General features: G+C 45.5%; 1 protein-coding gene across 15 annotated transcripts in view; it reads right to left on the bottom strand.

Moving 5' to 3' along the window:
- Positions 1–19,985, bottom strand: part of camk2d1 (calcium/calmodulin-dependent protein kinase (CaM kinase) II delta 1) — a 131,851-nt gene that overhangs the window by 47,807 nt on the left and 64,059 nt on the right. For 8 of the 15 annotated variants that reach the window (XM_015958121.3, XM_070549734.1, XM_015958127.3 and 5 more), the window contains exons 6-7: positions 18,478–18,550; positions 5,961–6,063 (exon numbers count right to left, since the gene is read on the bottom strand). In XM_015958121.3, coding sequence (XP_015813607.1) covers positions 5,961–6,063; positions 18,478–18,550 — 176 coding nt within the window. Of the gene's footprint in view, positions 1–5,960; positions 6,064–18,477; positions 18,551–19,309; positions 19,383–19,985 lie in introns of all 15 variants that reach the window. The other 7 variants (XM_015958122.3, XM_054734064.2, XM_015958128.3 and 4 more) reach the window with 1 other exon arrangement.

The following is a 19,985-nucleotide window of genomic DNA, read 5'->3' as shown; positions in this document are numbered from 1 at the left end:
CACCAACACCCGTAAACCTGTAAAGCTAAATGTGTACCTGTAAGAAACACTCACATGCATGTGAAATAAAATAGTTGTGTGGGACATTTTCAACTACAAGTCTGTAAACACAAGTGTACAGATCTGTTTCTGCACACGCTCAACTTTTTTATTACAATTGCACAGCTTCCCTCTCACACATCTGATTTTTGAAACTATTTTCACGATTAATATGTGTCAAAATGCACAAGCTTGTAAATGTGTTGTCTGAGTCCGTACAACACAGTGTGGGCTTGAAGATTGGATGTGAGTGTTAATGGTATATTTTTTTTACATTAATGGTATATTTTTTACAGTAAGATGCCCAAATTCTTATTTGAGACTCGCCGAACGGCATTGAATTCACAGATAAAAAAGATGTGGGTTCAACTTTCATTTTGGAACAATTTTTCAAGCAAGGGAAGGGAATGATCTGAGCATGCAGGAGGACTGACCCATCATAAACCTTTGTCGGCTGTGCTGAAGAGAAAGGTACAGAAGCAAATTATTTAATTAATTAGCTGCACGTTCTCCTGTCCTCTGTCCCCCCCCCCCCCCCCCCCCCCCACACACACACACACGGGACTGTCAGCTCACAAAGCTTCATCTCAGCTGTTATTTTCGTTGAGGAGTGTGCACGTACAGCATGCACGCCTTGTGCACGAGCCTCCTATTGAAGCTGCCGTTACGCTTTTGGCCAGAGGGGGCAATCACGAGCATAAAAATTCAAAACTCCGTAAAGTCCCTTTAACAGGAAGGATGGCCAATCCCTCCGGCTTCCAAGAATGCCCCAACACATTTTGTCTTTAACTCAGTCATACATAATACCAATAATCACATTCCTTTTCAAAGATGGAACCTCTGGTCTCCTATCACACTCTCCGTCCCGGTTACCATGGAGACGCATTTGTCACACACACACCACCGATTTTGTCCTGCTCTTGCTTCATCCCGCCCTTCTTGCTCCTCATGTTGACGCTTGTTTTGTGAAACACGGTCAGTGATGTCCTCGTTAATGTTTCGCTCTGGTTCAAACTGAAAAGGCTGAACAGATGACATGTTGATGTCGCTGAACAGTCCCTACAGGGTCCCAAAGCTGCAGGTGCAACCGAGGTACAACCATATGACGTCACTACCCAGAGTGCATTGCGACACTAACAACAATGGCGACCTACGAGTAAAACTATTTTTAGAAATTTTATAAAAATAAAGACATTAACAAGGTTTTTTACACCACTTTAGTATAACAGATACTAACATTTATCTTTTAAGAACCACAAGGTTTTGTAACCTGGGTTCCTTTTAAAACCTAATTCTAAATCGGTTTAGTTGGATTAAAGGTGCAGTCCACGGGATCCGTGCCACCTGTCTGGTGCACGCTCATGACGCTTTTGTTGGTCACTGATTACAATCAAAGCGCACAATTTACTAAACTGAGGCAACGGATTGCTTAAGGTCTCAAAATGATTTCCCCTGCTGGGCTCTGTAGGTAGGTGGCCTATCTCTGCCTAGTTCCCTCACAGCCTCAATGTTACACCAGACCCTTTGGCAATGAGACGACACACAATTAGAAGTGAAGTCAGAAGACCGAGTGAACTGGTTCCAGATACAGGATGCTACTTTGGGAGTTAAACTAATTATTTCTCTGGTCTCCTGGGAATAATACACAGAGAGAAATAGTTCTGCTGTGCAGCCAAATCCAACTGGAGAGGAGAGCCAAGAGCAGAGACACCTGGTTCCTCCAGACCAGAAAACAATTCTCACACAAGAAAATAACAAGATTTAGTTACATTATAAACTAGAATCACTGAGAGGAGACGGGGTTAAGAGCTTGAATTTATCAGCAACAGAGAATATTTCCGGAGTTAAATCAGGAAAGAAAGGTGAAATACGTCCATTTCCAAGCTGATTTTTTGATTTGCAGAGAAAAACTTATAAACTCTGGCTCTAGTGTGGAAACGTTTTAGAGAGGTGGATAGCACACCCTGTGGCATGGTTAAATTGTCACGATAAGTAGTTGTTTGGTAAGACCCAAGTGCAGAAATCCAGGAAGCGGCTTGAGGAATAATCCTCAAGTGGGGAGACCAAAACGGCTCAGAGAGCCAACACAGGAAACAAGCACAAGAAGTATACACAGGTAGCAAACACACACCGGACCAACAACCAGACGAGACAGGACCGACCGGGGTATAAACACACACCAGACGAGACAGGACCGGGGTATAAACACACACCAGACGAGATAGGACCGGGGTATTAACACACACCAGACGAGATAGGACCGGGGTATAAACACACACCAGACGAGACAGGACCGGGGTATAAACACACACCAGACGAGACAGGACCGGGGTATAAACACACACCAGACGAGATAGGACCGGGGTATAAACACACACCAGACGAGACAGGACCGGGGTATTAACACACACCAGACGAGACAGGACCGGGGTATAAACACACACCAGACGAGACAGGACCGGGGTATAAACACACACCAGACGAGACAGGACCGGGGTATTAACACACACCAGACGTGACAGGACCGGGGTATTAACACACACCAGACGAGACAGGACCGGGGTATTAACACACACCAGACGAGACAGGACCGGGGTATTAACACACACCAGACGAGACAGGACCGGGGTATAAACACACACCAGACGAGATAGGACCGGGGTATAAACACACACCAGACGAGATAGGACCGGGGTATTAACACACACCAGACGAGACAGGACCGGGGTATAAACACACACCAGACGAGATAGGACCGGGGTATAAACACACACCAGACGAGACAGGACCGGGGTATAAACACACACCAGACGAGATAGGACCGGGGTATTAACACACACCAGACGAGACAGGACCGGGGTATTAACACACACCAGACGAGACAGGACCGGGGTATTAACACACACCAGACGAGATAGGACCGGGGTATTAACACACACCAGACGAGATAGGACCGGGGTATTAACACACACCAGACGAGATAGGATCGGGGTATTAACACACACCAGACGAGATAGGACCGGGGTATTAACACACACCAGACGAGATAGGACCGGGGTATTAACACACACCAGACGAGACAGGACCGGGGTATTAACACACACCAGACGAGACAGGACCGGGGTATTAACACACACCAGACGAGATAGGACCGGGGTATTAACACACACCAGACGAGATAGGACCGGGGTATTAACACACACCAGACGAGACAGGACCGGGGTATTAACACACACCAGACGAGATAGGACCGGGGTATTAACACACACCAGACGAGACAGGACCGGGGTATTAACACACACCAGACGAGACAGGACCGGGGTATTAACACACACCAGACGAGACAGGACCGGGGTATAAACACACACCAGACGAGATAGGACCGGGGTATTAACACACACCAGATGAGACAGGACCGGGGTATAAACACACACCAGACGAGATAGGACCGGGGTATTAACACACACCAGACGAGACAGGACCGGGGTATAAACACACACCAGACGAGATAGGACCGGGGTATTAACACACACCAGACGAGATAGGATCGGGGTATTAACACACACCAGACGAGATAGGACCGGGGTATTAACACACACCAGACGAGATAGGACCGGGGTATTAACACACACCAGACGAGACAGGACCGGGGTATTAACACACACCAGACGAGATAGGACCGGGGTATTAACACACACCAGACGAGACAGGACCGGGGTATTAACACACACCAGACGAGATAGGACCGGGGTATTAAAACACACCAGACGAGATAGGACCGGGGTATTAACACACACCAGACGAGATAGGACCGGGGTATTAACACACACCAGACGAGACAGGACCGGGGTATTAACACACACCAGACGAGATAGGACCGGGGTATTAACACACACCAGACGAGACAGGACCGGGGTATTAACACACACCAGACGAGACAGGACCGGGGTATAAACACACACCAGACGAGATAGGACCGGGGTATAAACACACACCAGACGAGATAGGACCGGGGTATTAACACACACCAGACGAGACAGGACCGGGGTATAAACACACACCAGACGAGATAGGACCGGGGTATAAACACACACCAGACGAGACAGGACCGGGGTATAAACACACACCAGACGAGATAGGACCGGGGTATTAACACACACCAGACGAGACAGGACCGGGGTATTAACACACACCAGACGAGACAGGACCGGGGTATTAACACACACCAGACGAGATAGGACCGGGGTATTAACACACACCAGACGAGATAGGACCGGGGTATTAACACACACCAGACGAGATAGGATCGGGGTATTAACACACACCAGACGAGATAGGACCGGGGTATTAACACACACCAGACGAGATAGGACCGGGGTATTAACACACACCAGACGAGACAGGACCGGGGTATTAACACACACCAGACGAGACAGGACCGGGGTATTAACACACACCAGACGAGATAGGACCGGGGTATTAACACACACCAGACGAGATAGGACCGGGGTATTAACACACACCAGACGAGACAGGACCGGGGTATTAACACACACCAGACGAGATAGGACCGGGGTATTAACACACACCAGACGAGACAGGACCGGGGTATTAACACACACCAGACGAGACAGGACCGGGGTATTAACACACACCAGACGAGACAGGACCGGGGTATAAACACACACCAGACGAGATAGGACCGGGGTATTAACACACACCAGATGAGACAGGACCGGGGTATAAACACACACCAGACGAGATAGGACCGGGGTATTAACACACACCAGACGAGACAGGACCGGGGTATAAACACACACCAGACGAGATAGGACCGGGGTATTAACACACACCAGACGAGATAGGATCGGGGTATTAACACACACCAGACGAGATAGGACCAGGGTATTAACACACACCAGACGAGATAGGACCGGGGTATTAACACACACCAGACGAGACAGGACCGGGGTATTAACACACACCAGACGAGACAGGACCGGGGTATTAACACACACCAGACGAGATAGGACCGGGGTATTAAAACACACCAGACGAGATAGGACCGGGGTATTAACACACACCAGACGAGATAGGACCGGGGTATTAACACACACCAGACGAGATAGGACCGGGGTATTAACACACACCAGACGAGATAGGACCGGGGTATTAACACACACCAGATGAGACAGGACCGGGGTATTAACACACAGCAGGAACAGGGAATGAGTGTGTTGAACGGTGATTACTGAATGGGAGGCAGGTGTGACCAATGAGCAGAATGAGGAGACAAAACACAGAAAACAGGAGGCAACTAACTAAAATACGGAGTATAGTAAACTAAGATGACGCTAGAAGGCTTAACAAAAGCAAGTAAAATTATTTAACAAAAGAACAAAAACCACTGAGAACTGAAACAATTCTAAGGATAACTGAGGACAACTGATTTCACCGGGGATCTACATCACAACTAGGGGAGGAGACAATAAACTGGGACATATCAGAGGTGGAAGATAAACAGAATGGAGCTAAATACATACAAATGAGACAGGAGACACAAGGAAACACAGGTGGACGGATGGAAGGGAAGGACATTGGAGCTGGGGACATGAGGTCACAGAACCTGACAAACACGAATTTAAGCCACATTTTCAAACTTAAAAGCCCTCGCACGCACACCCAACCATGATCTATCAAATAAACTCAAACATCAATAACACAATGACTCAGAAAACCCCAAAAAGAAATCAAATCTTGCTCCATAATCTCATCCAGGAAAGTAAAATGCTGCTGAGCTGTGGATAAGGGGAACACACCAGGCTCAGCTTCTTTCAATTACTTCTAAAAGGTAGAATAACCAGGGTCAGTTGGTACAACAAGTGGGGAAAAAATCAACAACCACAGTTGTGTGTACTTACCGAACCATGCCTGCTGGTCTCCCTGCACCTCTATAGCCAGACCAAAATCTGCCAGCTTAACCGCTGCCCCCTTCAACTTGCTGGCTAGGAGCAGATTCTCTGGCTTGAATTAGAACAACAAAGACTTGTCAGCATAGTGATGATAAAGTTAAAATGGCTTAAATGTGTAGAATTGTTAGGCTACTAGTTAGTATGTGAAACTACAGGAGGTTTAGTAACACAAAACAAGATGGCATTGGTGTTTGGGAGTCCAAAAGGCTCAGAAGCTCAGTGAAAGTTTACCAAAGAAGCCGCGTCAGAGTCAGAGTCCAGCTCAAGCCACTGCAGACTCAGAGGGAACCATGTTTCATTTGCATCAGGAACCATTACTCTACCACCCATGCAGCAGGTGAAACACTGGTAGGCTGGAGTAAAAACGGACTCAAACAGGGAAAGGTGGACAGCGACTCGTGTTCAAAGCAGCAGGATATTAAGCAGTTTCTCTGGTGGTCCCAGGCAGAAAATGAGTCCAAATAACTAAAGAATGAGGTTCATCTGATCACAGACACTTCTGTTCACATTACAAAACAATTACACTCAACTACGGGCTCCACGTGGAAACGACTGTTCCAACATTTCAAATCCCAGGAACACTTGTGGTCTATTTGAACTGAAAGTCAAAACATTATGACCACACTCAAAATAATTATGTGACATTGTTACTGGTATTAATCCGATCAGTTGCATAAGTCTGGGCTTCCTCCCCGGGCTGCCACCTTATCATGGTGGAGGGGTTTTAGTGCCCCAATGATCCTAGGAGCTAAGCTGTCTGAGGCTTTACGCCTTTGGCAGGGTCACCCATGGCAAACAGCCCATAGACCCCTCATGACGAACAATACAAATGAAATATTCCCTTGATCAGACTGCGGGTCACCAGGGCCCCCCTCTGGAGCAAGGCCTGGAGGGGGGACACATAGGCGAGCACCTGGTGGCCGGGCTTTCGCCGATGAAGCCTGGCTGGGCACAGCCCAAAGAGGAGACGTGGGTCCCCCTTCCCATGGCAATCCCCCAACTCGCTGGTGGATACTGACTGCTAGGGATGCCGTCACTAGGGTTGGGCATCGTTTGATTTTGAACGATTTCGATTCTGATTCCAATTCCTTGTTTCGATTCCGGTTCCTATCGATTCCCGATTCCGATTCTTTCAAGACATGACATGTTTTACATGAGCCAGCTAACCACAGGTCCTACTTGATGAAATAATCTCAACTTCAACATGAATTTTAACTCTATGAACAACAACATCACCTTCACTTTGACAAAAACATGTTTTGGAGAAAAAAAAGAAAAGGACTTGCAGCACAACCAGTGTGTTTGTTTCTGACCACAACCAAAGTCTGGCAGAAGCCTCTGGGATGAGAGGCTAAATGTCTCCAACATATCCAGAAACGTCCAGCTGTTTTCGGCCAAAACTCTCAGGATGATCATGTCCAGGATGACTGAGAACTACACCTCCATGCTGCAGCAGCATTCAGTCCAAACAGAAAGTGAAACTTAAATCTAGCTGGCTGCGTCTGACTGCTGACGCTCTGTGTGTGTTTTTATTTCTTCAGTGAGACAAACACACCTCACACCATCCAGAGTTTGTTCTTTAAAGCTTCTATTAAATCCACCGTGTTGACGTCTTTTCACAAGTTTCCTCTACGCTGCAGGAGTTAAAGTTTACATTACGGAGTAAAGGTTCGGCAGACACGTTTGTTTATATTTGGCAGCTGCGCGCCAGGTGGGGGGACTCGTGCTACACACAGACAGCTGGTGTGGTCAACTCTGAAAAACGTTTATCACAATATGCAGATCACGTTTATTTTTCACGGAGATCGGCCGCGGAATCCTCTTCCGGTCGGCATTCTAGGACTCGAAACTAGGAATTGAAATAAAAAACTTTGAACGATTCCGGGAAAAATGAACTGTTGGAACCGGTTCCAATCGATGCTCGATGCCCAACCCTAGCTGAAGAAAGAGTCATATCGGGTTTTTTTGTCCTGTTGGACTCCACAGACCAAAAGGAATGCGGCCCAGGTGGTCACAGAGGAAAAACCCAGAGCATGAGAGGAGTTCGGTGAAGCCATCGAGCAAGACTTCCGTACGGCTTCGAGGAGATTCTGGTCCACCATCCTGTGCCTCAGGAGGGGAAGGCAGTGCCTACCAACACGATTTATATTGAGGATGGTGTGTTGCTGACCTCAACTCAGGACGTTGCAGATCGGTGGGTGGAGTACTTAGAAATACTCAATCCCACCAGCATGTCTTCCAGTGAGGAAGCAGAGTCCGTTGACTTTAGGTTGGGCTCTTCAGTCTCTGGTGCTGAGGTCACTGAGGTGCTCAAACAGCTCTTGCTTAGAGTTCCTTAAGGCTCTGGATGTTGTTGGGATCTGCAATATCGCGTGGACATCAGGGGCAGTTCCACTGTACAGGCAGACCGGGGTGGCGGTCCCCCTATTTTAAAAGGGGGACCGCAGGATGTGCTCCAACTACAGGGGGATTACACTTCTGAGCCTCCCTTATAAAAGTCCATTCAGGGATTGTGGAGAGGAGGGTCCGACGGATTGTAGAACTTCAGGTTCAGGAAGAGCAATGTGGTTTTCGTCCTGGCTGTGGAACACTGGACCAGCTCTCTATCTTTAGGGGGTTTTGGAGGGTGCGTGGGAGTTCGCCCAACCAATCTATTTGTGTTTTGTGGATTTGGAGATGGTGTTCGGCCACGTCCCTTGGTGACCCACTGTGGTGACGAGAGCTGAGCCAAAAGGCAAAGCTCTTGATTTACTAGCCAATCTACACTCCTAGCCTCACCTATGGTCACGAGCTTTGGGTAGTGACCAAAAGAATGAGACTACAGATACAAGCAGCCAAAATGAGTTTTCTCTGCAGGGTGGCTGGGCTCTCCCTTACAGATAGGGTGAGAAGCTCGGTCATCCGGGAAGGGCTCGGAGTAGACCCGCTGCTCCTCCAGATTACGAGGAGCCAGTTGAGGTGGCTTGGGCTTCTAGTTAAGATGCCTCCTGGCCAACCGGGAGAAGACCCAGGACACTCTGGAGGGACTATGTCTCATGGCTGGCCAGGAAACGCCTTAGGATTCTCCTTGAGGAGCTAGCTGAAGTTGTTGGGAAGATGGAAGTGTATTTGTTACAAGATTAATTGCCACTGAAGGAATAACATTAGATAATGCTGAATTGTTAAATCTTAAAATAGTTCTTAAGTGTTTGTAGTAAAAGTTTTATTGTGGAAGACAGAATTTTAACGACAAACGTGCACTTGTATATTCAATCAATCAATCAATACTTTATTAATCCCAGAGGGAAATTAGAGTTTCAGTACACACAATTCAGAGATCAGACATACATGGGCAAGACACATGACAAGAATTGGTGACTGTGGTCATTCGCAACCCGAGTTGTGCTACCTTAATAGAGATAAGCATTAATTGAGGAGAATAAGCATAATCCTAAATTTATTTTCAGTACAGTTGCTAAACTTACACAGAATCATAGCTCTGAGCCATCTATTCCCTTAGCCCTCAGCAGCAATGACTTCATGGGATTTTTTACAAGTAAAATTAATTCTATTAGAAACAAAATCTTTAGCATCCTCCCTAATGCGATTTCTTCTTCCTCAGTAAGTGAGGCAGCATCAGAGGTAACTGTAGAACCTCATCTGTGTTTGAACCGTTTTGATCCAGTTGAGCTTTCAGAGTTATCAAAAATATTAGCTTCATCTAAACCTTCAACTTGCATTTTGGATCCAATCCCAACCAAATTATTTAAAGAAGCATTTCCTTTGGTTACTGCCCCCATTCTAGATATAATCAATCTATCCTCAGTAAATGGGTATGTACCACAGGATTTTAAGGTTGCTGTAATCAAACCTTCACTTAAGAAGCCTTCTCTGGATCCAGATGAACCAATGAATTATAGACCAATATCTAACCTTCCATTTTTATCCAAAGTCCTGGAGAAAATAGTGGCCATCCAAGTATGTGAGCATTTAAACACCAATGCTCTGAGGAATTTCAGTCTGGTATTAGAGAGTATCACAGCACTGAAGCTGCATTAGTGAGAGTTACAAATGATATTCTCATGGCCTCAGATAAGAATCTTGTGTCTGTTCTAGTCTTGTTAGATCTCAGTGCTGCCTTTGACACAGTTGATCACAATGTTCTTGTAGGAAGACTTGAACATGTTGTAGGGATCAAAGGAACAGCGCTAGGCTGGTTTAAACCCTACCTGTCTGACAGATTTCATTTTGCAAATGTAACTGACAAATCGTCTTCATACTTTAGGATTACTTGTGGAGTACCACAGGGTTCAGTGCTTGGACCAATTATTTTTACTATATATATGCTCCCGATTGGTAAAATCATTAGACAGCATGGGATAAACTTCCACTGTTATGCTGACGATACTCAGCTATATTTATCCATTAACCCTGATGAACCTAATCGGTTGGGTAGATTACAGGCTTGTCTTGAGGACATAAAACATTGGATGACTCTAAACTTTTTGCTTTTAAATCAAGACAAGACGGAAGTTCTCATCTTTGGACCAGAAATCCAGAAAAGGAAATTGCTTAGTCAATCACCTGACCTGAATGGCATTACATTGATCTCCGAGAACAAAGTAAGGAACCTTGGTGTTATCTTTGACCAGGACATTCAAATCCCAGGTTAAACAGGTTTGCAGGATTTCCTTTTTCCACCTTCGGAATATTGCTAAGATTAGAAGCATCCTTTCCAGGAGTGATGCTGAAAAACTAGTTCATGCATTTATTACATCAAGACTGGATTACTGTAATCCATTACTCTCAGGAAGTCCAGAGAATGTAGTTAAAAGTCTTCAGCTTGTCCAAAATGCTGCAGCTAGAGTTCTGATGAGAATTAAAAAGAGAGATCATCTCTCTCCTGTCTTAGCTTCCCTACATTGGCCACCTGTTAAATTCAGAATAGATTTTAAGATCCTTCTTCTCACATATGAAGCTCTTAATAATCAAGCTCCATCATACATCAGTGATCTGATTGTTCTACGTTCCTAACCGAGCACTTCGCTCTCAGACTGCAGGTTTACTAGTGGTTCCCAGAATATCTAAAATTAGGATGGGAGGCAGATCTTTTAGTTATCAAGCTCCTCTCCTGTGGAACCAGCTCCCAGCTTTAGTCCGTGAGGCAGACACCTTGTCTACTTTTAAGACTAGGCTTAAAACATTTTTATTTGATAGGGCCTATGGTTAAAATCTGATGTTAGCCTAAATCTGGACAAGTGGGGGGGTAGAGGGAGGTGGAGTGTACAGTCGGTAAAGACGGCTCTCCCTTGCCTTGCCTCCAACATGCCTCCATCTAAATAGGATAGATTATCCAGAGTTTTCTCTGTAGTTATGCTGCTATAGGCTTAGACTGCTGGAGGATACACTGACCACTTTTCACACTCTACTGCTTTCTTCTACAATCTGCTCTTTAACTGTATTATTTTCTGCAATTTCAGCTGTTAACTTTATTTTCTCTCCAAGTGTTTTTCTCCCAGAAGAAGCTACAATGACGTTCTGCTGAGCTGTGGTGGCCTCATGGAGGAGGCCATCGTCTAGCACACTGCTGCTAACCACTAAAACATTCTCCCTCTCCTGATAATAACTTTTTGCTTTCCTTGACGTTGGATGTGCTACTACTAGTATACCCGTTCAATTATAGATCCACTAGGATAAATACAATAAAGTTTATCTCTCGCCAAATAGAATATTTACTAAGAAATCACAATATAACTATAGACACATTACTTTGTCTTTGTGTGTCTGTGTGTGTGTGTGTGTGTGTGTGTGTGTGTGTGTGTGTGTGTGTGTGTGTGTGTGTGTGTGTGTGTGTGTGCGCGTGCATGCACCTGCTCTGTCTTCTCGATCCCCAGTGAGTCGTGTAGGATGGCTGCTTATACTGAGCCAGGATTCTCTGGAGGTTTCTTCCTGTTAAAAGGGAGTTCTCCTCTCCACTGTCACTTTATGCTTGCTTAGTATGAGGATTGCTGTAAAGACTCTGACACTAGTCAGTGACTTGATGCAATTTGCTGGGTTCCTTATATAGGAAACATTATTTCTGATTGGCTTAATGAACTGACCTGAATTGGAATGTTTATTATGTGAAGTGCCTTGAGACGACTCTTGTTGTGATTTGGCGCTATATAAAAAAAATTAAACTGAATTGAATAAGAGGGTTACATGAGGATTGGTTCAGGTGGAGGGGAAAAAAAGGCACTTCAGAGTGACCCTCCACTGGGAGGGCAGCTTTGCTATGAAAAAAAAAACACCTCAAACAGAAATGCAACAGACTTCAGACAACACAACATAACATGAGACTCCAATAGGAGGGGGGGGGGGGGCTGGGATCCTGTTTTCCCCAGCGAGAGCAGCCATCTACGGCGCTCATCTACTGTACAGTCACAGGTGGGAGGGAGATCTTGGGAGAAGCGAAGACCACATTGATTCCTCCAGCTGATGACCTCGCCAGGCTGAAATCCACCAATCTGAAGGCAGAGGGTAGATCAGGTTTTCACAGCATCTGTCTGCATTCCTTCGTGGGGGCTTTGGTTACTTGCAGCTCAAGGCTACCAAGGCGTCAGATTCAGATAACAAGAATTTGTTTGGGTCAGGCTGAGATAATTTTCCTCTCTGCCTTCAGTCTTTAAACTGATCATTTCCAGTCCTTCAGTGAAGCCAATTTTGGGTTTTAAACTTGTCCATACCATCCAGTGACTCTCTCTGAGATGACATCCATTTTGCACACTAATGCCGGTATCGCAGCTAAAACATTGTCCAGCTTACGATTCACCTCGAGTAACGTCCCAGTCTGAGAAGTCTCCTCACAGACTGTGCTTTCCGTGGGTGCGGGTCACCCTCCAATCGCTCCCGTCTTCCCAAATTTCCAGAAAACCAGATATCCTCTCACTCCAATCAGGAGAAATCCAGTGATCATCAGACCAAATATCCACACGTCTTCGATGTCCTCAATGGACAGCTGGGAGAGGCATATGATCTTCCACTCCTTCCAGGAATCCAAAATATATCCGACCGGGTGTGTCCCCTGTGGACATGTGGGTGCCCCCTGCTCCGTTCTCATTGTTGAAAAAATCTTATCAATCGCATTGAATGACCAGTTTATCAAATCCATGGTTAGTAACAAAAATAGAGTTTTTCAGCAGAAATGCAGAGAAGTGCTCTGTGGGCAGACAGGACAAAAAGCCTTGGGAAAAAAAAGATAAGGGAGCGAAAGAGGGAAGCGTCTGCACTCCTCGAGTGCCTGAAGTGAAAAAATCATTGCTGCTGAAATGTGTCGGTATCCTAAAGACACAAATTGGGTTTCTGTGGTACCAATCAGTATTTGGTACTATAACACACTCCCATTGTGCTCAAACATTTGAGAATACACTCTTGAAATTAACCTTCAAGATGTAAGGAAATCAATGCACAGCGACTCTTCACATGGAACTCTTTAAAGTGTACATAATCAGTAAGAGGCAGTTGTTTTCTCTTAGAAACTCAAATCCTAGTGAACAGAGTGACGGCAGATCTGTGACACTAATTCAAACAGACTTTTTTGAGTCTTGCCAAATAGCTGTTACAACACTTAAGAGGCCCATCTGTAGTGTGACTGCATCCAGAGAAACAGCACACGAAGGTGTGTTGTCTTTTGTGAAGCTTCCAGATCTTCATCAGTCATGGAGTCATTTGGTCAGGGTGGTCATAGGTGACCTGACAGGTGTTCTGCAAAGTTTCAGGCTCCATTACACATATTTATTCTAAGGAGGGAAGAGCTGCAGCAATGTCTGAACCAGTAACGTCTTTATTTTTGCTTAAATTTGATTTCCGCTCTTCAGGCCAACAGACTTGTTTCAGTCACAAACATTATTCCAAATCCCTTTCGGTCAATGGTCAACATCGACAGCTTTACTATTTCTGCTAATGAAGATGAGGAGGAGAAGGGATGTTACAAAAGCTAAACTGAAATGAGGAGTCTTTGGCCTCCTTTAGTTAATGCAAACAAAACCCAAGAGAACCACAACGAGCTGATCCCAGGCCTGTGTTCACACATACTCGGAGGATACTTGGCAAGTAAAGAAAAACAGAGATGAGTCCTAGTGTTACCAACGCCACCAGACCCTGGATAAGCAGAGATCTTTTTTTTTTCCAGTGACTAGCCATAATGTCAAAACCAAAACTTAGTGATGCTCCTGTTGAGAAATGGACTCAACAAGAGGGACTGCCCAGATGTCAGCAGCAGATCCAACTCAGATTTGCCTTGGATGAGTCTGAGTGATGCACTAAGGTGCGATAGAAAATAGTCCATTTACCTCGAAGTCTGCATGTTACTCCTCAAGTAATTTGAGAAAATAGAATGCAGCGCATCAGAACAATATTTGCTGAAAAGGGCCATAAGGAACACCCAGTGTAGGGTACACCAAGTTCAGTTACCCCGGCTTTCCACGGGAGCCGTCAGCAGCACGTTACTGCAGCAGCACGTCACAGCTGCTGATAGGAACCGCTGTGGTCAACAGAACCTTTTCCACCGGAGCCGTCAGCGGCGCGAGTCGGCCGCGTCTCAGGAGCAGCATGTCGCGGCCTTTACGCGCCGGTTCTATTTTCTACGTGCGACGCCTCTGAAACGGGTCAAGTTCGACATTTTTGGGGAAAGGAAAGACAGGAAATCGGACGCGGAAATGGAAAGAAGCTCCTGAGATTTTCAGAATAAAGAACGTACTGCCTTCCGGTTGCTTTACTTTTAAAAAAAAAGTTACTAACTGTGCGTCCCCGTGAGAATTTATCACCTAGCTAACAGTCTCCTTTGTTTTTCAGGTCCGTATTGGCGATTATAAAACGGACAGAACATAAAACACAAACTATGATGTAGTTTTCTCCTAGCCTGGCAAGCCAGACTAAATAAATGTATTATTTAGTCTGGCCATGCTCCATTGACGGCTCTCGGTTGTGGGGCGGGTTCTACCGTTGTCTTTCAAATGATCTCCGCATTCCACTGGACAATGAATGTGACATACTCTTGTTTCACTCTGTTGCATCATCCCACCCACCAGGCATATAGAGTGCCCTGATTGGCCCACAAAGCGGATAAAGCTCTGTGATTTGTTCACTAAGCAGATAGAGCACTATGATTGGCCCACCATTATGGACCAATCACAGCTCTTTATGTGTTTGAAACCCCTCTAGAGAGTTGTGATTGGCTAGCCAGAGTCCTGGTAGGAGCTGCGGAGGTTCCAATGGAGCATGCCTAGACCATTCTTTGCAAAGCAAGAATTTGGTCTAGTTCACTAGGCTAGTTTTCTCCTGCTTGTTGTTGTGTTTACTGACGAAGTCACTCGTGTGACTTCGTGCTCGGTCGGTGACAGCTGCTCCCCTGCTGCTTCGCGTCTCGTGGGAAGGGCCAAGCAGCAGCTTACGCGAGCAAGACGTGCTGCTGCAGTAACGTGCTGCTGACGGCTCCCGTGGAAACCCGGGGTTAGTATGCACGTTAACGTGAGACTTCAAGTTTCCCGAAGAACATCATTTAGATGAAGATTTTTCCATGGTGAATCTGAGCCATGTCTCCACCAAGGATGTGGCAGCATGGATTCTTATCTTTATTTGCCAACAATTTCAGTTTGTGTTTCTGAAGTTCCAGCGTGAACTTCCTGACTGGCATCAGTCTTCACTTTTCAGCAGTTTATCGTCTCCTTGACTACACTGCGCTCTACCCAGAAGCAGAGGTGAGCTCTGATCAGGCCACAGTGGCTGGTTTTCCTTTGTTGGAACACTTTTTTTTTTAATGTGGACTGATTTGTAACACTATCAGATCTACCCTGGAGCCAGTTATTCTATCACTGCCACTCAATCTGCCTTCGTCTGACTTTTATTCTACCTACTTCGAACAATGTCAACACACTGTCAGAAGGCTTTTTTGTTGCCACACATGCACATCCTGCCAACTAACAGCTACATTTAGGCAAAACACCCACTAACTGCCAGTTTCTCTAAAGATTAGCTTTAAAAAACATACCACTCTTACAATAAAGGTGCTAAAGAGTTTTTTTTTTCTCGAAGCGAGCAGACACTTTTGTTTTTGCTCCTGCCCCTCATCTTCCCAAGGCTCTTTGTCCTGTCTTTTCAGAGAGAAAATTTGTGGATTCTTCCTGGAATTATATTTTAAAATGATGGATCTGGTCAACTGGTCACAGAACAACATTGATGAATTTTTTACAACATTCAGAACGGAGAAGGGAGCTCCCATATTCCTGCACGGAACGCACCTGGTTGGATACATTTTGGATTCCTGGGAGTGGATCATCGTGTGTCTTTCCCTTCTTTCCATCAAGGATGCAGAAGATGTAGACTAGATTAAACTAGATTAGAGTGGCATAGCAGGTACTAGGAGAACTGAGGCTTAAGGTACTGGAACGTAAATGGTGCTGGTTGCTGGAAGTGATAAGTAATGAGGGTTAGGGTTAGTCTTGTATATAAACTGATACCGATGTAACATCCTGCAGGAATGGAGGGATGGCAAGTTAACGAGTGAGTACAGATCACAATGATGAGTTGTGAAAGGCAATCGTGGTGTTGGTGTCAGGTTTCCTGCTGATTGGCCTTGGAGGCTACCTGGCTTACCGGAAAATTAACGAGCTGTCAAGGAATACTGGCCTGATCCTGGAGCTCAGAGATGGTTTGCACCGTGCTGGGAATTCACAGACTCACATAATTGTCGAGATGAATTGTAAGCTTGGGACTTTGGCCGAGATTCATTCATTGGCACAAAAGATGGATGCCATCAAGGAGAGAGTGGACGAATCAGCACGGATTGGGATAGATTAATGTCCATTATTGGGATTTTGAGAGGTTGAGGACCAACAAACCGTAAGACAGAGAAAATTATCTGTCTGGCCCCAAAACAATTTCTAATCGGAATCTGGCGCCCTTGAGCCAGCAAGGCTACAACGAAAACTCCTCCCTCAGAACATATGTGGAATGTACCGTCGCTATGGCAACTCAACTCTGTCTCCTTTGCTAGCCTGGGCAGGACTGCGGGAAGGCCGCTGAAACGTTCCAGGGTCACTGCAACCCTCCAACCCTCAATGCTCCTCCCCCTATCCACACTGAGGTGACATGCGCTGCTTCTATCGTGGCTGCAGGAACTGAAGTGGGGATAGCCCCAACCCACCACCCCACCTAGTGGACACTTATGTTGTGTTGTCTGAAGTCTGTTTCATATCTGTCTGAGGTGTTTTTTTGCAGAGCAAAAATGCCCTCCCAGTGGAGGGTAACTCTGAAGTGCCTTTTTTTCCCTCCGCCTGAACCAATCCTCATGTAACCCTCTTATCTCTATTAAGGTAGCACGACTCAGGGTTGCGAATTACCACAGTCACCAATTCTTGTCATGTGTCTTGCCCGTGTATGCCTGATCTCTGAAATGCGTGTATTGAAACTCTAATTTCCCTCTGGGATTAATAAAGTATCTTTGATTTAATTGATTGAATGTCTTTCCACCATCATGTGATTAATTTGTCAACATTTATAAATTTTGTAAGCTATTGTATTTTGCAGAAAATCTTCTTAATTAAATGTAGTGATTAAATGTAAACAGAGCAAATAAGAGAAACATATTTGCTCTGTTTACATAGTTTAATGACACCTAGTGGTTATTTACTGGTACTACCACCTTGACAATGACACTCCCAATAGATAAGATGAGGATAATGTATTAGCATTTAATACAGCTGTGTAATGACGTATGAATTATTAATATCAAAACATTGTCTGATAGAATGTTTAACATACAGGACATGACTTATTTCGGCTTACAAACAACCAATTTGTAACAAAGACTAGGCTATGTAAAATGTGAATGAACTTTTATTAGTAACTTTGGTAAGTTTGAGATTTCAATTCATTAAATAACATCGATGGAGGGGGGGCTAAAAAATGCAGCCTGCCTAGTGTAGTCCATTTATTTAATCCGGCTCTGTGTGTAGATGTAGTCACACAAACACAACACGGCTGCGTTCCACCATGCATCGGCTAAAGTTGCCCATTTGTTTTCCTAGTATATGTTTGTCTTTGAGCTTAAGCGCTGAGCCATGACAGTTGCTTAGCAACAGCAAAGTCAAAAGAACAGAGGTGCTGCATTCATCACATGCAAAAACAGCCTTATTATTGCTGAAAGTGAGCCAAACTCCAAGACACACCCAGTTAGTTCATTTGGATGGCAAATCTGAGCGTTGTGAACACATCAGAGTGAGAAAAGGCAGCACACCACCCAAACCCTTAATGCATCAAAAAACATGTATTTTATTATATAACTTTACTTAAAAAAACTCAGAAGAAATAAAGCATAAGAAACTAATGTGTTACATTTGGGTAGAGGCTAGAAACATCTCAGAACCGGTGTGTGACTGAAACCAGGAATATGAACAGAGGAGTGTTTGATCCTGATCCTGATCCTGATCCTTAACGTGTGCCCACTTACCTTGAGGTCACGGTGAACCACGCCCATCTGGTGGCAGTGAAGAACAGCCTCTAGGATCTGCTGAATGCAATGACTGCATGCAAACACCAGGGGGCGTCGGGTTAGTGACAAGCTACCGCTCACTAGCTGTGGCTGAGTGCTTGTTTTGACACTTGAACACCTGATCATGTGACAAAAGTGAAACTAACAAGAGGACGTCTTGCCAACCCAGAGGTCACATTTACTAAACTAGCCTTGGACTAAACGCTGCTGTGCAGGCGCTTTTGCATCAGTCCCCTGGAGCCAACGGTGTCCATGTGTCAAAACAACAGCGATGTTAGATCCTGGTTACTGGAGGCAGGACCATGACAGAGAGACGGAGGTGCAGGAGCTAAAGGAAGGAGATGTGCTGTTCTTTATTGGTTTCCAAAATAATAAATCATGCACATTTGTTTTTTTAAATCACACGACGCTCGTTTTGCTGGACTGAACGTAAACAGTCAATAACAAAGCTTTAGATACCAAGACCCTTAGAACCTCCCAACATCCTCTTCCCTCAGCCCCCCCAGTCTCCTGCGTCACCTGTCAGAGCGTAGCTCTTCACACACGTCACATGCATTTTCTGCTCTGGTATACAGGTGAGATAGATGATGTCATCTACCAGTCTCACTAGTGCTAGACCACCTGCCATCTCCAGCCAGTGGGCCCACAGCATCCTGCTGCTGGGGTTCCTGGTTTGGAGGAGGCAGCGATGGGAAGAGTGTTAATAGGTTTATCAGCTGGTGAAGAAGCAGGCTAAGGGGCCACGGATGGGCAGGCCAGAGTCTGTTTACGGTTACCATCACCCACTAACCTTTAGGTCCCTGTGCACTATGCCGTTTATGTGACAATGATTTACACTTTCTAGAATTTGCTGAATGCAGTGACTGTGGAGGAGAGAGAGAGCAGCCCAGAAGCAAAAAGGGAGAGGAAAAGGAAAAAACGTAAGGGAACAAGGAACAAAAATAGGCCGACCGAACACAACATATGAAATAACACTGGACTGAGAAGACGCGTCTTGTGGGAACAGCTTGGTACCCCTGCAGTAGGGTGTAGAGCCCTGCACTGAAGCCCTAGGCCTGCGGGTCGGCCCGGCCCGACGGCTTGAGGGCTGGGCTTCGGGCCAACGACTGTGTAATAACCTCGGACACGGGCCGGGCGCCTTTATTTTTAACTGAATTCATTAAAAAAACTGAAACACTTGAACGCAGCAGCACCTGCCTGCTTCTCACGCACCGGCACCCGTTAGCTCAGTTAAGGTGTGTGTGGTTTATAAACGCGCCGATATAAACAAATTCTCAAACTGCTGATTGAAACATGTGCCCCTATTCTAATAAGCCATTTTATGTCCACTTTGATGTCAGAAACATTCGTTTATTCTCGTGAAAATGGCAGCATTCTGTTTTTCTGTGAATAAATTCGCTCTGCAGTTAAAAAATTACAGCATTCATTGCTGGTTTTTCCTAACTGGAGAGCGTATTTTCAGAGCG

This window comes from Nothobranchius furzeri, chromosome 3, assembly GCF_043380555.1.
Source record: "Nothobranchius furzeri strain GRZ-AD chromosome 3, NfurGRZ-RIMD1, whole genome shotgun sequence".
Lineage (NCBI taxonomy): Eukaryota > Metazoa > Chordata > Actinopteri > Cyprinodontiformes > Nothobranchiidae > Nothobranchius > Nothobranchius furzeri.
The sequence above is the reverse complement of the archived record's forward strand: the minus strand, read 5'-3'. Positions and strand labels throughout refer to the sequence as shown.